Raw genomic sequence first — 19,938 nt, 5'->3', positions numbered from 1 at the left:
TGGAGACAGTCCTGTCCTTAAGAAATTTGCAACTGTCTTTGGTAAGATCAAACTAGGGCAGTTCATTATTGTTGTTGTTCAGTTGCTAAGTCGTGTCCAATTCTTTATGACCCCATGGACTGCAGCACACCAGGCTCCTCAGTCCTCCATTATCTCCTGGAGTTTGCTCAACTGGCTAAGATGGTAAAGAATCTGCCTGCAATGCAGGAGACTGGGGTTTGATCTCTGGGTTGGGAAGATCCCCTGCAGAAGGAAATGGCAACCCACTCCAATATTCCTGCCTGGAGAATTCCATGGACAGAGGAGGCTGGTGCGCTATAGTCCATGGGGTTGGACACGACTGATTGACTAACATATAGCAGGTGTATATATATATATATATATATATATATATATATATATATATATATCCATTGAGTTGACGATGGTGTCTAACCATCTTATCCTCTGCTGCCACGTTTAAAACACTCAATTTCCTTCAAAAATATGAAAACGGAAATCATCTGCCCAATGTCATCATCAGACAACTTTGTGCTAAAGGCCAAATACATGAATGTCCAAGCTACTCTCATTGTTACCTTCTTAAAGTATTAAGCGTTCTTTAAATTCCTCCATATTGCTTCTATAGATCAGGCTACATAGTTATACATTATTTTAAAATTCCATAAAAATCAGTTATAATAGGAAATGCTTTACTGGCTAAATGAATATATATATAATTTTAAAACTTCATCACTCTGGGTATGGACCTACCTATTTCTGATCTTTGTGGTCTTTGGTCGACTTTAAATTTCATGTCTTTCATCTTCTCATGTACCTCATCACTTACTTGAAAGATGGGTGAGCTCTCTGGGGCAAAATTTTCTTTCAGATTTTTATTAGAAGAAATACTCAAAGGTACTGAACCCTCAAGAACACTGTTACGGGAGGAATCTTGTCTGCCAGGTGAATACATTTGAGATAAAGGTATCAACATTTTTGTGTAAAAGTCTGGTTTAATTTTGACAGTTTCCACATTTTCCAACTTTTTTCCCTTAACAGTGTACTCAGGTTCAACTGGCACTTCCTGAATGGTGTCGGACATCATCTCCACTAGTTCATGACTATCCAGAGAAGGGTCTTCGAACGTCTTCCTTTTCTTTGATTTGGATGTCATCTTATTTACTTTTTTGACCTGGCACTCTCCTTCCTTCGTCACCTCCACAAAGTGGCTCTTTCTCTTTCTATTCAGAGTTTTAGTGCTTAGCTTCGGACTCCTATGTGGTTCCATGTGGTTTCCAGTGTCAGAATCTGCCTCATCAGTAATATGTTTTAAACCTAGATCTAAGACAGACATCTGTGAAGAACCTGTCAACTGCAAAACAGGCATGTTGTCACTTTTTGCCAAAATGTTCTTTGCCTTGTCTGATTCTTTCCCATGCTTTTTAATTGGTTTATAAGGATTTGAAATTTCATCACAATTTTCTTTCTCATCACTGTTGATTTCCATACAGTATCCACTAACAGCTTGGCCTTCAGGTCTTTGTTTATTTATTTTAAAATCAAGATTTTTTGTGTAGCTTTCTTGGCCATGCACATCTTTATCATTATCCTCATATATCTGGCACATTTCAGAAATTATTTCTGTCTTCCGATTTACTTTCTGCTTCTGCTTAAGGTTCTTATTTATTTTTGATTCATTCTGCCGAGTAGGTTGCTTATCAGTGACATGCTTTGTCAAATCCAACATATTCTGGGTCTTATAATCATATAAATGTCCATCATCTTTGATGGAAAGATAAATTGTCTGAAATTCATGTGTGACTTTTAGGTTTTCAGCAATGGTTTCTTCATTATTTGGGGTTAGGGAGAAGTCACCTTTTTCTGGGTCACATATACCTTTATTGTTAAACTCATTTTTTCTGTTTATTTCCAAAATTATTTCTGTCTTCCGACTTACTTTCTGCCTGGGTCTCTTATTTATTTTTGATTCCTTTTGCTTCCCAGTATCAGTAACACACTTTTTCACCCCTAAAAGGTTTTGAGTCTCATAATCACATAGGTTCCTATTAACTCCGGGGGAAGGGTCAACTATCTGAAACTCATTTGTGTCTTCCAGGTTTTCAGGGATGATTTCCTTATCTTTTTGGATTAGAGAAAGTAAGTCACCTTTTTCTGGGTCATGCCTGCCTTTGTCATCACTCATATATATTTGGTTGACTTCAGAAATGATTTTTGTCTTCCGACATACCTTGTGCCTAAGCTTATCTATTTTTGATTCATTCTGACAAGCAGGTTGTATATCATGAACATTCATTTTCAGCCCCAAAACATTCTGAGTGTCATAATCATATAGGTCTCTACTGTCTTTGGAAGAAAGAGTGGGTGTCTGAAACTCATGTGTATCCAGTGGATTTTCAGGGATGATTTCTTTACCCTTTTCTGGGCAATACTCACTTGGGTTATCTAAATGATTCACTGTGGAAATTATTTCTGTCTTCCGATTTACTTTCTGCCTAAGAGTCTTATTAATTCTTGATTCATTTTGCTGCACAGGGTATGCGTAGGTGATCTGCTTTTGCAAACCCAACACATTCTGGGTTTCACAATCACACAGGTTTCCATTATTGACAGTGGAAAGAACAGATTTCTGAAACTCATTTGAAACATCTAGGTTTCTAGAGATGGTTTCTTTATCCTCTTGGGTTTGGAAGGAAAAGTTACCTTTTTCTGGGCCTTGCACATCTTTAGTATTATCCCCAAGTATTTGGTTCATTTTAGAAATTATTTCTGTTTTCCGATTTATTTTCTGCCAAACTTTATTTATTTTTGATTCATTTTGCTGAGTGGGTTGTGTATCAGTGACATGCTTTTTCAAATCAAACATATTTTGGGTCTCATCATCACATAACTTTGGATTACCTTTGTTGGAAAGATAAGCTGTTTGAAATTCATTTGTGACACCTAGGTTTTCAGAGGTGGTTTCTTGAACCTTTTGGTTTGGGAATAAGTTATCTTTTTCTAACGTATGAATCACAAATGTCTGTCTAGAAGCTTTACTCTTCTTACAAGTTAGAGAACTCGGACACAAATCAAATTTACTATCCTGTGGGAATTTATCTGAACTTTGGGAGAAAGAATATGTTTCCTCTTGTTCATCTGTTACATGAATTCTTTTCTTCTTTTGGTTACACTGCATACTTTGTTTGTCACCCTGATCAAAGCCATTAGGAAGGGTTATTTTCTTCCACGTGTTCAACTGAGTCAACTGTTCAGTACTGAAGATAAAATTTGGATCTCTTGAATCCCCTTCACCATCTAGGCCAACAGATCTATCTTCTGGTCCACTTTCAATTTTTTCCTCAATATTCGCACCTGAACAATTTTTAAATTGTCTCTTTGATCTTTCTCTCTTTTTTTCAGAGCTTGGATCTTTCACTTTTCTGAAAGTTTTCATTCCACAATCATCTGGATTTTTCTTTCTTTTCTTCTTAGTGCCTGTTGAAACTGTAATAATTTTGCTGACTTCACTAGCAGTTAAATCCATGTCATCATCATACACAGTTTTCTGCAACTGAAAGTCATTACCCTGAAGTGGATTCATGCCTTTTGTAGGAGGTTCACTTGCAGACTCAGATGAGGCAGGAAGGCACAATATGTTTCTCTGCATTGTATTTGTTTCATTAGTGTAATCTTTTATTTCATTATTCCAATTTAATATTGGACTTGAAACCTGTTGTTGATCTAAATCTGTTACACAGGGAGTGTCTGCAGGGTTATCTGACTCCCAAGATGAAACACGTTTTTTCCTTTTAGTCACATTACTAGGAGATGACTTCTCTTTTTTGTGGCTGATCGCCTGGGCATTTTTCTTCTCACTTGTTAGAGAGCTCCTAGAACTTTGGTCTGAGTGGGAATGGTTTTCTGTAAAATAAAGAGAAACAAAATTCAGAAATAAGTAGTAACAAGTAATTTATTACTTTCAGAGAAAGGATTTCTAACAATGCATTCTGTTTAGATAATTTACATTATGAAGAATCTATGCTGATAAAAAATAAAGTAGAACCGACTGGAGTAAGCATAAGTCAGGTTTTACATTTCTATCTACAGAAAATATGTACTGGGAATTCACTCTGCCTTGGCCTCAAGTGTAGAGTGGAGAATAGCCAGCAGTAAAACCATGAACATTAATGTAAGTTTCTAAGTGGGAGGAGGCCAGCAAATGAACCCAAATAATAGTGATAACTCTAATAAGGCTTATTGTCAAAATGTTATTAGCAAGCAGCTAAAATTTATAAAATTATATACACACACTCAGATACATTTTTAGAATGGAAAATAATTCAAACTCCAAATTCAATATAGTTATGGTTCAATATGCCAATCTGAAATTCTTTGTCAAATATATAACCCAGACTACATCACAGGATTATTATTTTACAAACCATAAAAATATGTGTCACCATTTTTTCTTGCTCAACCATTACCCAGGCTCAAGTTTTTGGTTTACCAGTACTGGTTATGATCTTGAAAAAGTCACTACACCTATCTAAAGTCTCAATTTTCATATCTATGAAAAGGAAAGGATGTAACTAAATAACATACTTTTAATTCATAAGCTAAGATACCACAAAAAGCTCTTTAGGGCAGCTCATTTCTAAATACTGTTTCCAAAGTAATAGTATTAGCCACTGTGGACCTCACATTTGTCAGCATTTACTTTTAAATTAAGTTTTTCACCAGAAATTTTAAATGGTATACATTAGTAAATCTGTAACATAAGAAATCTAACTTATTGACTGTTTATACATGATAGCCCTCAAGAAGAAAATCTCATGAATGTTAACTATTTAATCAGAGAAGGCAATGACAACCCACTCCAGTACTTTTGCCTGGAAAATCCCATGGATGGAGGAGCCTGGTGGGGTGTAGTCCATGCGGTCGCTAAGAGTCAGACATGACTGAGCTACTTCACTTTCACTTTTCACTTTCATGCATTGAAGAAGGAAATGGCAACCCACTCCAGTGTTCTTGCCTGGAGAATCCCAGGGACGGAGGGAGACTGGTGAGCTGCCATCTATGGGGTTGCAGAGTTGGACACAACTGAAGCAACTTAGCAGCAGCAGCAGCAACTATTTAATACTGATACTCAAGATGAACTTTAAAAATGTCTCACCTTTGGGAAGTGTATCAACAATAGAAGAAACATGTTCTGAATCATTTACACTACAAACATTCTGATCATTTTCTTTAACAAATAGCAATCTCAAATTATTCTGAGTTGATACTGGTTTTGCTGATACCAAAGAGGGACTATCAGGTGATGTCTTTGATATGGTGATGTCATCACACTGTATTTTCTCTTTATCTTCATCATCATCATCATTTGAAGTTAATGGAACCCTAAGGGCAAGTAAGAATGAATGGGTAATTTTGTATTTTATAAGAATTATTTAGAAAATTACATGGATAGTTGTTTCTACATTCCACTTATTTAAGAGCCAACCACAAACCCACCCTGGTACCATATTGCATTCAATGAAGGCAATTATAGGAAGGAAACAGGTAGTTTCTAATAGAACAGAACTTGGAATAAAACAGGAATGCTTCTTATCCTCTTTTCTCCAGTGGTTCCAAAAGGAGATAAATGATATAATCCCTGGTTGAGCTATTAGGATAATAATACTAATGAAATGAATAAAGTTCAAACATACTTACAAATATTCATGTATAATATTTATAATTTTCCTGTAATTAATTCTATGGAAAACCCCGAACTCTTCCTATACAATCGTGTGTAAAGTTTTGTGTGCTGTAAAATTTGCTGTTTCCAAAAGGTATCCATGTAAACTAAAGCCATATTCCTAGAGTAATTAAATCTATGGAGGGAAAAATACAGAAAGCTACAGAAATAATTAGACAAAATGTTTCGAATTCAAAGAATAAAGAGTGTGTGCGTGTATGCATGCTACGTCCCTTCAGTTGCGTCTGGCTCTTTGCAATCCTATGCACTGTAGCTTGGCCAGGTTTCTCTGTCCACAGCATTCTCCAGGCAAAAATCCTGGGGTGGGTTGCCATGCCCTCCTCCAGATGCAGGGATCAAACCTGTGTCTCTTATGTCTCCAGCCTTGACCAGCAGGTTCTTTACCACTAGCACCACCTGGGAAGCCCCAATTAGACAAAATGACTGTTTCGAATTCAAAGAATAAAGAGTAATAGACTCCAACGATAAAGATTTTGCCTTATATGCCAAATTATAGATATTTAAAAATTACTGATGATGATAAAATAAATAGAAAATATTTGTTAAATATTTAAAGGCAACTATTAATAGAATAACCATTAGGAGGAAATGTCTATATCACTTAAAGAAACAAGTTAGTAAAAATAAACAGAGGAGAGGTTCTGCTTCACGTAATGGCCAAATAGTTACTATTGAATCAACCTTATCAAACATAAAAGCTATAAATTCTAGAAGAAATTTAAAAAACTACCCAAAGTCACTGGAGAGTCTATAAAAAGCAACTAGATACAGAAGAGGTTGGCACTTGGAAAAAGAACAAGCTTCCCACTCTTTACAAACCTCAGTCAGTGCCACATTTTCTACAAGTTAAAATCTAGTTTTGTTAGTATTAGTTCAAGGTCAGAATTCAGGACAACTACAACTGCTGTAAAGTGTGTGTGATGAGAAAAATAACAGGACAAGTGGAGAGGGGAGTCCCAAATTTTGTGCAAATAGATATACATATATAAATTGGATTCATCCAAAGATATCATTAAGAGAGTAAGGAGGCAAGCCACAGGGTAAAAAACATTTGAAATGCAGAAAGGATTTACATATGGTGTATAGAAAGATTACAAACCTATATTAAAAAAAAAAAAGATAACCTGATAGAAAGAAAATAAACATATAAACAGATGCTTAACTTCATTAATTATCAGGGAAATTAAAACTCCAGTGTAATACCTATAACACTCCCCACATGACTAAAATGAAAAAGATGGACAATAACAAGTGTTGTTGGAGACACGTAACAATAAAAATTTTCATATATTGCTGCTAGAAATAAAATTGGTATAATACCTATAGAAAACTGTTTAACAGATCATTCCAAAGCCAAATATATAAAAACCCAGCAATTCTAAATATATACCTAAAAAATATATACATATATTAATCAAAAGGCAGAAACACAGCAGAATTACTTATAAGAGACCAAAACTAACAACAATAAAAAAGAACCAGAAGGATGAAAACATTATGGAAAAATCATGCAGTGGCACACTACACAGCAATAAGAAAGACTGATCTACAACTATATAGGACAATATGGATGAATCTCACAAACACAATGCTGAGCTAAAGAAGTCGGAGATAAAAATCATACATCCTGTATGATTTCATTATATGAAATACAAGGCTAGGCAAAATTAATTATCTACAATGTAAAAAGTCAGTATAATATTTATCCTTGGGTGGGTAGTGAGTAGTGATTGGCAAGGGGCACAGGGATATCTGAGGTATTGGCAATATTCTGTTTCTTGGTCTGAGTATTGGTTATACCATAGTATTCACTGTGAACATTCACCATTCTCTGAAGATTTAAAAATATATATTATACTTCAAACAAAAGCTTACTTAAAAAAAAATAAAAATTTTCTGGAGGGAAAGTTAACACTTATTTCATAAATTTATGTGAAATAATGCAAGTATAATAACAGTCAAGATTTTCTTGAAAAAGAACTGCGTACCTACAAGACAATAAAAACCATTTAAAAACTAAATTAATTAAAATGTACAGGTGCAGTGTGGCACCAGTACAAAACAGAGAGAACAATGGCACAAACTGGAATGAATAGAAAATGATGCGATATAAGCATTTTTTTTTTTTACTATGGTACAGATACCACTTCAATACATAGGTGCATTTACTTGTACACTTGAATAAATACATTAAACCTGTAATTTATGTAACAGAAGAGCACTGTTTAAAAGAGACAAGACCATTCTGATCAATGCTATTAACTCACTGAGTCATTTAAACTCTCTGGACCTCAATAACTGTCTTTAAAAGTGATAGGTTTGAAATAGGGTATTTACTAAGATAGTGAAAAGTCAAAGTGTTTGTCACTCAGTCGTATCCAACTCTGTGATCCCATGGACTGTAGCCCCTCTAGGCTCCTCTGTCCATGGAATTCTCCAGGCAAGGATACTAAGATTATAATCAAATTATTCAAGAAATGGGAATTTTGATCAGGTGAATAGTAATGATGATAGTTAAAGTCTGAGTAGTATGCAAGATAGTAAAGGTAGAAATAGTTATCAGATATATCCAACAAAAAACATGAGGCCAGTGGTGACCTGGAGGAAAAGAAGAAACTGAAGAATAGCAGGGTTCCATAGATGACCAAATACAACCTACTGTAGCAAGATACCACAGACCATCTCATTTCTGCCTTAACAGGCAACCTGAACATCATATGACACATATAGACAATGACTGTTACATGAAAATCTAAGTACTCTCAAACACTGAATTCAAACCCATGTAACTCAAGGTGTACCTGTGCCACTGTCTTCTCCAGAAACTATGGGAAAGCTGAACATTATTTTCAAAGTTTAAAACTGAATTCTATTAGATGATATCTTCAATGTCTTTCACTGGTACAATATTGATGAGTATGTCATTATTTATTTTTAAATGTTTTTCTGTTTCAAGGAAGCAGACCAAATAAAAACTACTCAAAGTCCAATTCAGGCAGAAGTGTGCAAGTCAATATTTAAACAAGTTGTGAAACAATTACCTTGCAAATGGAAGACGTGTCAATTTGCACTGTTTACTAACCCGTTTCTTCTTGCTACTTGGCAGTAGAAAGGGACTCTGATGGAACTATTTTTGAAAAGAACAAAGAAAATGAAAATGAATGAAATTTCTAATCTCATTAAACCATGTTTGTCATTAAAGTACCAAATTATACAAGGATATTAATAGTAATGGAACAATTCTTGTGTTCAGCCTTCAATAGTTTAACGAGAATAATAAGATGATAACATTAAACACTGCTGCTGCTGCTGCTGCTAAGTCACTTCAGTCGTGTCCAACTCTGTGCAACCCCACAGACGGCAGCCCACCAGGCCCCCCCATCCCTGGGATTCTCCAGGCAAGAACACTGGAGTGGGTTGCCATTTCCTTCTCCAATGCATGAAAGTGAAAAATGAAAGTGAAGTCGCTCAGTCGTGTCCGACTCTTCGCGACCCCATGGACTGCAGCCTACCAGGCTCCTCCGTCCATGGGATTTTCCAGGCAAGAGTACTGGAATGGGGTGCCATTGCCTTCTCTGAACATTGAACACAGTTCATCCTTAATCATGCCATACAAAGATAATCACTACTAATATTTTGGTATATAACCTCCCAAACTTTATTCTATGCCTATGAATAAATATACACGTGTATACCCATGCATACACAATATTTCTACATATTCAGTTAATCCTTGAACGACATGGGGCTCTAGGATCTACCTCTACTTTTTTCCCTAAGAGTTTTTCAATTGTGTCTATCTTCTAAAATAATACCAATTCTTCTCTAATTAGAAATACTACTTTTCTACTAATATCTTTTATGTTTTTGAGTTTGTTTAATCCTGTGTTCCACTGAGCTGTCTAGTCTTGTGTTACTTTTAATCAATAGTTAATTTTTACACAAGAATTTTAATAACCAATTATATCAAATAACAGTCTGCTGTTAGCCAAGTAAAATTAGCATTATCTTCATTCCTTTGTACAAAGTTTAAGATACGAACCTACCTTGATGCTATGTAACTAATCTCAATTATCTTCAGTAATGTTAAAAAATATTACACTATTTAGCATAAATTCTACTTACCTCAGAAAGAGCACTCATTTCAATTGCAGTTATCAAGTTATTGTTCATGAGTGCTTCTATTTCTATAAGCTTCTTATTCTGAAATAAGGAAAGACTTTTTTAATTACTTAAAATTTTGAGTTTACTTTATTTTTATGAATACCATCAGTTGAAAAGACTTAAAAAATACTGAGATCACATTGAGCTAAAAAGGTGTTACACTGTATAGTTCAAATAGACACAGACACATACATACAGACACACACATATATTTTGAATGCTTTTGAGCTATCAACTATAAATTTTCCTTTTTTTGGCCATACCACATGGAATGTGGGATCTTAATTTTCTGACCAGGGATCGAACTCACACCCCCTGCATTGGAAGTGTGGCGTCTTAACCAATGGACCACCAGGGAAGTCCCTTCTTACATTTTTCAATCTTCTCATAATATATCATGTGGCAAGTGACCACAGGCTGTCAGTCATAGGAATTTCAACTCCAATAAGCATAGTAAGTCATCTTTCCATTTTCCATTAATTTCTACTCACTATGGAGTTAAGAGTTACAGTTGTAACCTAGTTGAGCACTGGCTCTTACTGCCCTATCTGTGGAGAGAGTTGGAATTCGGAAGAAAAAACAATGACTATAATCTTCATTCTACTGATACTTGGCTTGTAGCCAGTGGAAAGTTGCCATTGAGGGAACACACTCAAGAGAACTTCCCTCCTTTCAATTCACTGGAGAAAACATGCCAATATTTTTCTTTTTCCTTTTTTTAATTTTTAAAAATTTACTTATTTTTAACTGAAGGATAATTACTTTATATATTGCATTGATCCAATCTTCTTAAAATATATTAATGTATCAAGTTTTGCTTATGATAAGCAATCAAATGTTGACCAAGGTATTACACTAGTTTGCAGAGCAGCAAGTACACATTCAGAATGTAGATTCAAGACACCTATTTCATTACCCATTAACAATTTGTCCATTAACATAGCACAATCTTTCAATAATTTTTTTACACTAATTACAGATTAAAAACACATTTTTGGAGCTTCTATAATAATACAGTTTCAGAATTCAAACACAATATAGTTTCCATACCAAATTATTTAGCTTTAGACGAAGAAACGTGTTCTCAAAATTTAGTTTATCCACTTCTTTTTGCAACAGCATCTTTTCAGTTGTAATTCTGCGAGAATTCTCTCTCTCTCTACTAAGAGCCAAAGCTAATGCCCTGTTGTTATGCTTTAAAGAAATTTTGAAAATAGAAGAATTGTCTGTAAAAAAAAAATTGTAAGAGTTAATACTGAACATCTTAATGCATTTTCATATTTCTTAATGAAACTATTTTGAACAAAACTGATTTCACTTTGTAAATTTTAGCTGAAGGTACAGAGAATGACAACACAGATGCAATTTTGAAAATAAATGTACCCAGAATTTGGAGCTGAAGAAATAAAAGCTAGATACAAGATGAATAAAAGTTGAGAGAAATGCAGAATGTTTGTGAATAGAGTCAGGAGTAAGAGGACTCTAGTACAGACACAGTGCTGTGTGTGCTGTGCTTAGCTGTGCAGTTGTGTCCGACTCTTTTTGACCCCATGGACTGTAGCTCACCAGGCTCCTCTGTCCATGAGGATTCTCCAGGAAAGAATACTGGAGTAGGTGGCTATGCCCTTCTGTAGGGAATCTTCCCAACCCATATATCGAACCCAGGTCTCCCGCATTGCAGACAGATCCTTTACTGACTGAGCCACCAGGGAAGCCCAAGAATCCTGGAGTGGGTAGTCTATCCCATCTCCAGGGGAACTTCCCAACCCAGGAATTGAACCGGGGTCTCCTGCATTGCAGGCGGATTCTTTACCAGCTGAGTTACCAGGGAAGCCCACAGACACAGTATTCCAGTATTCCAGATAATTAGATCAGTCACAAAAACTAAATCTTGTTACTTGTTCCTCTACCTTCCTTCCTGTCTTTGACGAGGAGGTAGGACAGAGAAGCTGTAACTAAAGATGTCCCAGAGAAATTAGGGGATCTGTGAAATTAGGCCTATCTGTGAAAATTTTAGAGTCAGTTTCTATGGCTCCAGAACTGAACACACTAACGCTCCCAAAGTCCATTTTTCAAAACCTCTAGTGAAAGGGAGCATACTTACTGTAATGTTGGACAGATTATCTAAATCCTGTGGGACCTTCTAGCTCCACCCCAAATACCCTCTTATTTCTATGCATCTATTGCAACCTGTACTTGATCCCTTCTCTTTACAAGCACTATGTAAATACAATTTAATTTAGAATGTTTTCCTGTTTTTAGCAAAGAAATTTAATTGTGAATTCCTTAGTAAAGCTCACCTTACACATAGTGTTCCCTTAGTACACCTAAAGCATAATTATATTTTCACAATTTTGATTTACATGCCACTATTCTCACACAGTAAAGCATCTGTCTGCAATGCAGGAGACCCGGGTTTGATCCCTGGGTTGGGAAGGTCCCCTGGAGAAGGAAATGGCACCCCACTCCAGTATTCTTGCCTGGAAAATCCCATGGACGGCGGAGCCTGGTAGGCTACCGTTAGGACATGACTGAGCAACTTCACTTTCACTTTCATTCAATAACATATCTCACTAATGACAGCCACCTTTGACATATCAAAGGGCGATAAGACTAGAACCAGTTCAGGACTTGCAGAAGCTAAAGGATAATAACATTTTGCTGTTACATTCCTCAAACTCAGTGTATTCCTTCATAACAGTGGGTGTGCAGTGGTCCTGTCAAAGAGAACAGGAAACTGCCAGTACAGAAAGTGGGTTGATACAAAGGATGGTCCGAGAGACCTTGGAAGGATCAAAACTATGAGTTAAAGATACTCAGGAGGCTTGGCTATTTCACAAGGCACAATTACCTCCTACATGTGCTACAGCAGCAGGAATCCTCCCCCAATTAGGCTAAAATGAAGATGAATCATTGAGATAATTTTCTGAAGTAATGCAAATTTATCTGGGGGAAGCTTCCTCACCTTCTTTTTTTGCCTTCCAACATCTTAGCTCCAGAATCCATGAAACCCCATCTCCAAAGTGCTCAGTGCCCTCATGATGAGCTTTGGTTATATAAAATCACCCACTATAGCACACTATATAGTCCAGCCACCCCTAGATTACCCAGCATCCAAATGCTACAACATATCAGGACAATCCATCACTTTTCTCAAGTTCTTTTTCAGAAATGTCACTTTGGTATTTTCTTTGCAGTGTAGGAGGTAACTGCCTTGGGCCACCCATCCCCCAGCCTCACTGCTGAAAATTCAGCTGTCATGACTGATAGTAAACCATCATAAGCACCCCCAAATAAAAGGAGTTGAAAGAGACAGGAAGGATTGAATAGAGAAGGTATCATTTAATACAATAGTCATTTTCTATATTTGATAAAGTACCAAATACTATATCAATTCTCCAGAAAAAATTAAAAATATGAGCATACTTTAAGACAAATGACACTTACTTATTATTTTTGTTTTTATTTTTGAAGCAAGAGAAACATTTAACTTAGTAGTCTTTGAAATTCTTCTGTCTTTCACATGTTTCTTAATTCCTGAGGTAAAAAGTGAACTGGTTTCCATTGCTGGGTACTCCATCACTGAAGTAAAAAAAGAAAGAAAGCAGAAAATTATAGTATTAATTAATAAAGGGAAAAAGAGCAACTGATAAATACACTCTAAGAAGTAAATTATGACTTAAATAATATGCTTTGTACATAAAGTGAAAGTGAAAGTGAAGTTGCTCAGTTGTGTCCGACTCTTTGTGACCCCATGGACTGTAGCCTACTACACTCCTCCGACCAGGCAAGTATTAGATTTTCCAGGCAAGAGTACTGGAGTGGGTTGCCATGCATAAGTGTTTGCAGAACCCTTCATATAAAATCTGAAAGTATGAATGTAATCAAAAATGGTTTAAAAGTAGAATCCTAAAAAGGTAAATGACTTTTTTTTTTCACTCAAACCTATATCATTATGTCTGCCTGCCAGGAGCTAAGATAAGCACTGGATACAGAAAACAGGATCAGGCTGCATAGGAATGCAGAGTTATAGAACGTGGGCACAGACTACACTGTGATGCAAAATAAGAAGTGTAAACTTGGAGTTATGAACAGAAGAGATATACCTAAACCTATGGGGACTGTTCCCACTTCATCCTCAGATATGCATTCCATTTTCTGCAGCCTTTACAACAAAACTCCTTTAAAAAAAAAAAAAAAAGTATCTATAGTCAGTTTCCAATCTTCTTGTAACTCTACTTCATTCAGGCTTTTACTCTATTCCAACAAAATGACATTTGTCAAGGTTTCTCATGACCTTCATACTGCTAACCTAATGGTCAGTTCTCAATCCTCACCTAATTTAACAGCAGCATTAAATGTGGTTAATTTATCCTTCCTCCTCAAAAATGATACCTTATTGGCTACCAGAACACCACAAACTCCTGTTATTTTTTCCCCTCTAGCTAACTAGCTGCTTCTTCTTAGTCTCTTGATGGAATTCCAGTTGAGCTCTTTCAAATCCTGAAAGATGATGCTGTGAAAGTGCTGCACTCAATATGTCAGCAAATTTGGAAAACTCAGCAGTGGCCACAGGACTGGAAAAGGTCAGTTTTCATTCCAATCCCAAAGAAAGGCAATGCCAAGGAATGCTCAAACTACCGCACAATTGCACTCATCTTACAGGCCAGTAAAGTAATGCTCAAAATTCTCCAAGCCAGGCTACAGCAATACATGAACTGTGAACTTCCTGATGTTCAAGCTGGTTTTAGAAAAGGCAGAGGAACCAGAGATCAAATTGCCAACATCCACTGGATCATGGAAAAAGCAAGAGAGTTCCAGAAAAACATCTATTTCTGCTTTATTGACTATGCCAAAGCCTTTGACTGTGTGGATCACAATAAATTGTGGAAAATTCTCAAAGAGATGGGAATACCAGACCACTTGACCTGCCTCTTGAGAAATCTGTATGCAGGTCAGGAAGCAACAGTTAGAACTGGACATGGAACAACAGACTGGTTCCTAATAGGAAAAGGAGTACATCAAGGCTGTATATTGTCACCCTGCTTATTTAACTTATATGCAGAGTACATAATGAGAAATGCTGGGCTGGAAGAAACACAAGCTGGAATCAAGATTGCCGGGAGAAATATCAATAACCTCAGACATGCAGATGACACCACCCTCATGGCAGAAAGTGAAGAGGAACTAAAAAGCCTCTTGATGAAAGTGAAAGTGGAGAGTGAAAAAGTTGGCTTAAAGCTCAACATTCAGACAAAGAAAATCATGGCATCTGGTCCCATCACTTCATGGGAAATAGATGGAGAAACAGTGGAAACAGTGTCAGACTTTACTTTTTGGGCTCCAAAATCACTGCAGATGGTGACTGCAGCCATGAAATTAAAAGACGTTTACTCCTTGGAAGAAAAGTTATGACCAACCTAGATAGCATATTCAAAAGCAGAGACATTACTTTGCCAACAAAGGTCTGTCTAGTCAAGGCTATGGTTTTTCCTGTGGTCATGTGTGGGTGTGAGTTGGACTGTGAAGAAAGCTGAACACCGAAGAATTGATGCTTTTGAACTGTGGTGTTGGAGAAGACTCTTGAGAGTCCCTTGGACTGCAAGGAGATCCAACCAGTCCATTCTGAAGGAGATCAGCCCTGGGATTTCTTTGGAAGGAATAATGCTGAAGCTGAAACTCCAGTACTTTGGCCACCTCATGCGAAGAGTTGACTCATTGGAAAAGACTCTGATGCTGGGAGGGATTGGGGGCAGGAGGAGAAGGCGACGACAGAGGATGAGATGGCTGGATGGCATCACTGACTCGATGGACGTGAGTCTCAGTGAACTCCAGGAGTTGGTGACGGACAGGGAGGCCTGGCGTGCTGCGATTCATGGGGTCGCAAAGAGTGGGACACAACTGAGCGACTGAACTGAACTGAACTGAAGCTATAATAGGTTCTCTTCTTGGATTTCTTTACCTACCCTCACTCTTCCAGTGAATTCATAGTCATGGTTTAAAATACCACCTAGATGTCAAGAACTTCAAAATTTATGTCCTCTGTCTGGAACTCTTTCCTAAACTTCCCTGGATTCATATCATTATCTACTCTACAACTCCACTTGGATAACTAAAACAGCATATCAAACTTGGCCTGCCCAAGCCTGCTCCACTCAGAGCCTTCCCCATTTCAACTCTGTCCTTCCAGTTGCTTTGGTCAAAAATCCCCCACATCCCAATCTACCTTCACAATTCATTTAGACTCTGACTACTTTTAAGTATCTCCACTGCTATCAACCTAGACTCAGGCACTAACATGTCTCACCTGAATTATTTCAATAGCTTCTTTCCAACCCTACTTCTACTCCTGCCCTCACTACAGTTTATTAATCTATAGAATCTAAAACTCTCCACCATCTACTCTTCTTCCCATTTCTATAATTTAAACTCCTCTTTTTCTCCCCCTTGTCCATTCTTCTCAAGCCACAGTGGCCACCAATATCTAACTGCTACTAGTATATGTCTGGTATTCTTCAGCTTCAGGTCTTCTGTACTGAAGTACCCATTCTAGGGAGACTTACCATACGGAGACTGAGGTACAGTCATTCCTTGGTACCTGCAGGGTACTTGTTCCAGGACCCCACAGATACCAAAATCCATAATGCTCAAGTTCCTTATATAAAATGGCATAATATTTACATATGACCTACATTAATCCTTCTGTATAGTTTATGTTATCTTTATATTACTTATAATACTAATACACTGTAAACAGTAGTAAATGCTATGTAAATAGTTGCTCCTTTGCCCTTGGACGTGGAGTATCTCCTCAAAGTCACTCCAGCACCAGTGCAGCTGCCGCTCCAGCGCCGCTCCACATCCAAGGGCAAAGGAGAAGCCCCAGCAAGATGGTAGGAGGGGTGAAATTGCATTTAGAATCAAACCCCATACCCGCCAGAGGGCTCAAACCTTGTGTACACCAGGACCCAGAGACCCCACAGAGACTGAGACAGAACTGTGTTTGAGTGTCTCCTGCAGAGGTACGGGTCAGCAGTGGACTGCTGCTGGGGCAGGGGCTCTGGGTGCAGCCGACCTGGGTATGGCATAAGCCCTCTTGGAGGAGGTCACCATTAACCCCACCATAGAGCCACCAGAACTTACATAAGACTGGGGAAACAGACTCTTGGAGAGCACAAACAACCCTGTGCATACCAGGACCCAGGAGAAAGGGGCAGTGACCCCACAGGAGACTGACCCAGACTTGCCCATGAGTGTCCAGGAGTCTCCAGCAGAGGTGTAGGTCAATGGTGGCCTGCTGCAGGGTCGGGGGCACTGAGTACAGCAGTGACTGCATGGGACCTTTTGAAGGAGGTCACCATTATCTTCATTACCTCCACCATAGTTTGGCCTCAGGTCAAATAAGAGGTAGGGAACACAGCCCAGTCCCTCAATTGAAAATTGGATTAAAGATTTACTGAGCATGGCCCCACAACATTAGAACAAGACCTAGTTTCCCCATCAGTCAGTCACTCCCATCAGAAAGCTGCCATAAGCCTTTCATCCTTCTTCATCAGAGGGCAGACAGAATGAAAACCATAATCACAGAAAACTAAACAATCTGATCACATGGACCACAGTCTTGTCTAACTCAATGAAACTGTGAGCCGTGCCATGTAGGGCCACCCAAGATGGACGGGTCATGGTGGAGAGATCTGATAAAACGTGGTCCACTGGAGAAAGCAATGGCAAACCACTTCAGTATTCTTGCCTTGAGAACCCCATGAACAGTACAAAAAGGCAAAAAAATAGGACACTGAAAGATGAATTCCCCAGGTCGGTAGGTGCCCAATATGCTACTGGAGATCAGTGGAGAAATAATACCAGAAAGAATGAAGAGACAGAACCAAAGCAAAAACAACACCCAGTTGTGGATGTGACTGGAGATGGAAGTAAAGCCCAATGCTGTAAAGAGCAATATTGCATAGAAACCTGGAATGTTAGGTCCAAGAATCAAGGCAAATTGGAAGTGGTCAAACAGGAGATGGCAGGAGTGAACGCTGACATTTTAGGAGTCAGTGAACTAAAATGGACTGGAATGGGTGAATTTAACTCAGATGACCATTATATCTACCACTGTGGGCAAGAATCCCTTAGAAGAAATGGAGTAGCCCTCATACCTTCATAGTCAACAAAACAGTATGAAATGCAGTCCTTGGATGCAATCTCAAAAATGACAGAATGATCTCTGTTTATTTCCAAGGCAAACCATTAAAAATCACCGTAATCCAAGTCTATGCACCAACCAGTAATGCTGAAGAAGCTGAAGTTGAACGATTCTGTGATGACCTTCAAGATCTTCTAGAACTAACTCCCAAAAAAGATGTCCTCTTCATTATAGGGGACTAGAATGCAAGTAGAAAGTCAAGAGATACCTGGAGTAATAGGCAAATTTGGCCTTGGAGTACAGAATGAAGCAGGGCAAAGGCTAATAGAGTTTTACCAAGAGAACGCACTGGTCATAGCAAACACCCTCTTCCAACAACACAAGAGAAGACTCAACACATGGACATCACCAGATGGTCAACACTGAAATCAGACTGATTATATTTGCAGCCAAAGATGAAGAAGCTCTATAGTGTCAGCAAAAACAAGACTGGGAGCTGAATGTGGCTCAGTTCATGAACTCCTTATTGCCAAATTCAGAATTAAATTGAAGAAAGAAGGGAAAACCACTAGACCATTCAGGTATGACCTAAATCAAATCCCTTACGATTATACAGTGGAAGTGACAAATCAATTTAAGGGATTAGATCTGACAGACAGAATGCGTGAAGAACTATGGACAGAGGTTCGTTGATATTGTACAGGAGGCAGTGATTGAGACCATCCCCAAGAAAAAGAAATGAAAAGGCAAAATGGTTGTCTGAGGAGGTCTTACAAATAGCCGAGAAAAGAAGAGAAGTGAAAGGCAAAGGAGAAAACGAAAGATATACCCATCTGAATGCAGAGTTCCAAAGAAAAGCAAGGAGAGATAAGAAAGCCTTCCTCAGTAACCAAAGCAAATAAATAGAGGAAAACAATAGAATGGGAAAGCCCAGGGGTCTCTTCAAGAAAATTAGATACCAAGGGAACATTTCATGCAAAATTGGGCACAATAAAGGACAAAAATGGTATGGGCCTAACGGAAGCAGACGATACTAAGAAGAGGTGACAAGAGTACACAGAAGAATTATACAAAAAAAGATCTTTATGACCCAGATAATCACGATGGTGTGATCACTCACCTAGAGCCAGACATCCTGGAATGTGAAGTTAAGTGGGCCTTAGGAAGTGTCACTATGAACAAAGCTAGTGATGGAATTCCAGCTGAGCTATTTCAAATCCTAAAAGATGATGCTGTGAAAGTGCTGCACTCAGTATGCCAGCAAATTTGGAAAACTCAGCAGTGGCCACTGGACTGGAAAAGGTCAGTTTTCATTCCAATCCCAAAGAAAGGCAATGCCAAAGAATGCTCAACCTACAGCACAATTGCATTCATCTCACAGGCTAGCAAAGTAATGCTCACAATTCTCCAAGCCAGGCTTCAACAGTACTTCATCCGAGAACTTCCTGATGTTCAATCAAGCTGGATTTAGAAAAGGCAGAGGAACCAGAGATCAAAATGCCAATATCTGTTGGATCATCAAAAAAGCAAGAGAGTTCCAGAAAAACATCTTATTTCTGCTTTTTTGACCACACCAAAGCCTTTGACTGTGTGGATCACAACAGACTATGGAAAATTCTTAAAGAGATGGGAATACCAGACCACCTTACCTGCCTCCTGAGAAATGTGTGTGCAGGTCAAGAAGCAACAGTTAGAACCAGACATGGAACAACAGACTGGTTCCAGACTGGGAAAGGAGTACGTCAAGGCTGTATATTGTCACCCTGCTTATTTAACTTATATGCAGAGTACATCATGAGAAATGCTGGGCTGGATGAAACACAAGATGGAATCAAGACTGTCAGGAGAAATAGCAATAACCTCAACTATGCAGATAACACCCTTC

At 38.0% G+C, this 19,938-nt stretch overlaps 1 protein-coding gene across 3 annotated transcripts in view; it reads right to left on the bottom strand.

The window, feature by feature from the left end:
• Window positions 1–19,938, bottom strand: part of SGO2 (shugoshin 2) — a 28,967-nt gene that overhangs the window by 7,060 nt on the left and 1,969 nt on the right. Inside the window, exons 2-7 of one of the 3 annotated variants that reach the window (XM_061381159.1) lie at window positions 13,355–13,489; window positions 10,958–11,133; window positions 9,869–9,946; window positions 8,785–8,870; window positions 5,156–5,382; window positions 754–3,903 (exon numbers count right to left, since the gene is read on the bottom strand). In XM_061381159.1, the coding sequence (XP_061237143.1) occupies window positions 754–3,903; window positions 5,156–5,382; window positions 8,785–8,870; window positions 9,869–9,946; window positions 10,958–11,133; window positions 13,355–13,487 (3,850 nt within the window). In that variant the 5' untranslated portion in view covers window positions 13,488–13,489. Of the gene's footprint in view, window positions 1–753; window positions 3,904–5,155; window positions 6,140–8,784; window positions 8,871–9,868; window positions 9,947–10,957; window positions 11,134–13,354; window positions 13,490–19,938 lie in introns of those variants that run through there. The other 2 variants (XM_061381169.1, XM_061381178.1) reach the window with 2 other exon arrangements.

This window comes from Bos javanicus, chromosome 2 (genome assembly GCF_032452875.1).
Source record: "Bos javanicus breed banteng chromosome 2, ARS-OSU_banteng_1.0, whole genome shotgun sequence".
Classification (NCBI taxonomy): domain Eukaryota; kingdom Metazoa; phylum Chordata; class Mammalia; order Artiodactyla; family Bovidae; genus Bos; species Bos javanicus.
The sequence above is the reverse complement of the archived record's forward strand: the minus strand, read 5'-3'. Positions and strand labels throughout refer to the sequence as shown.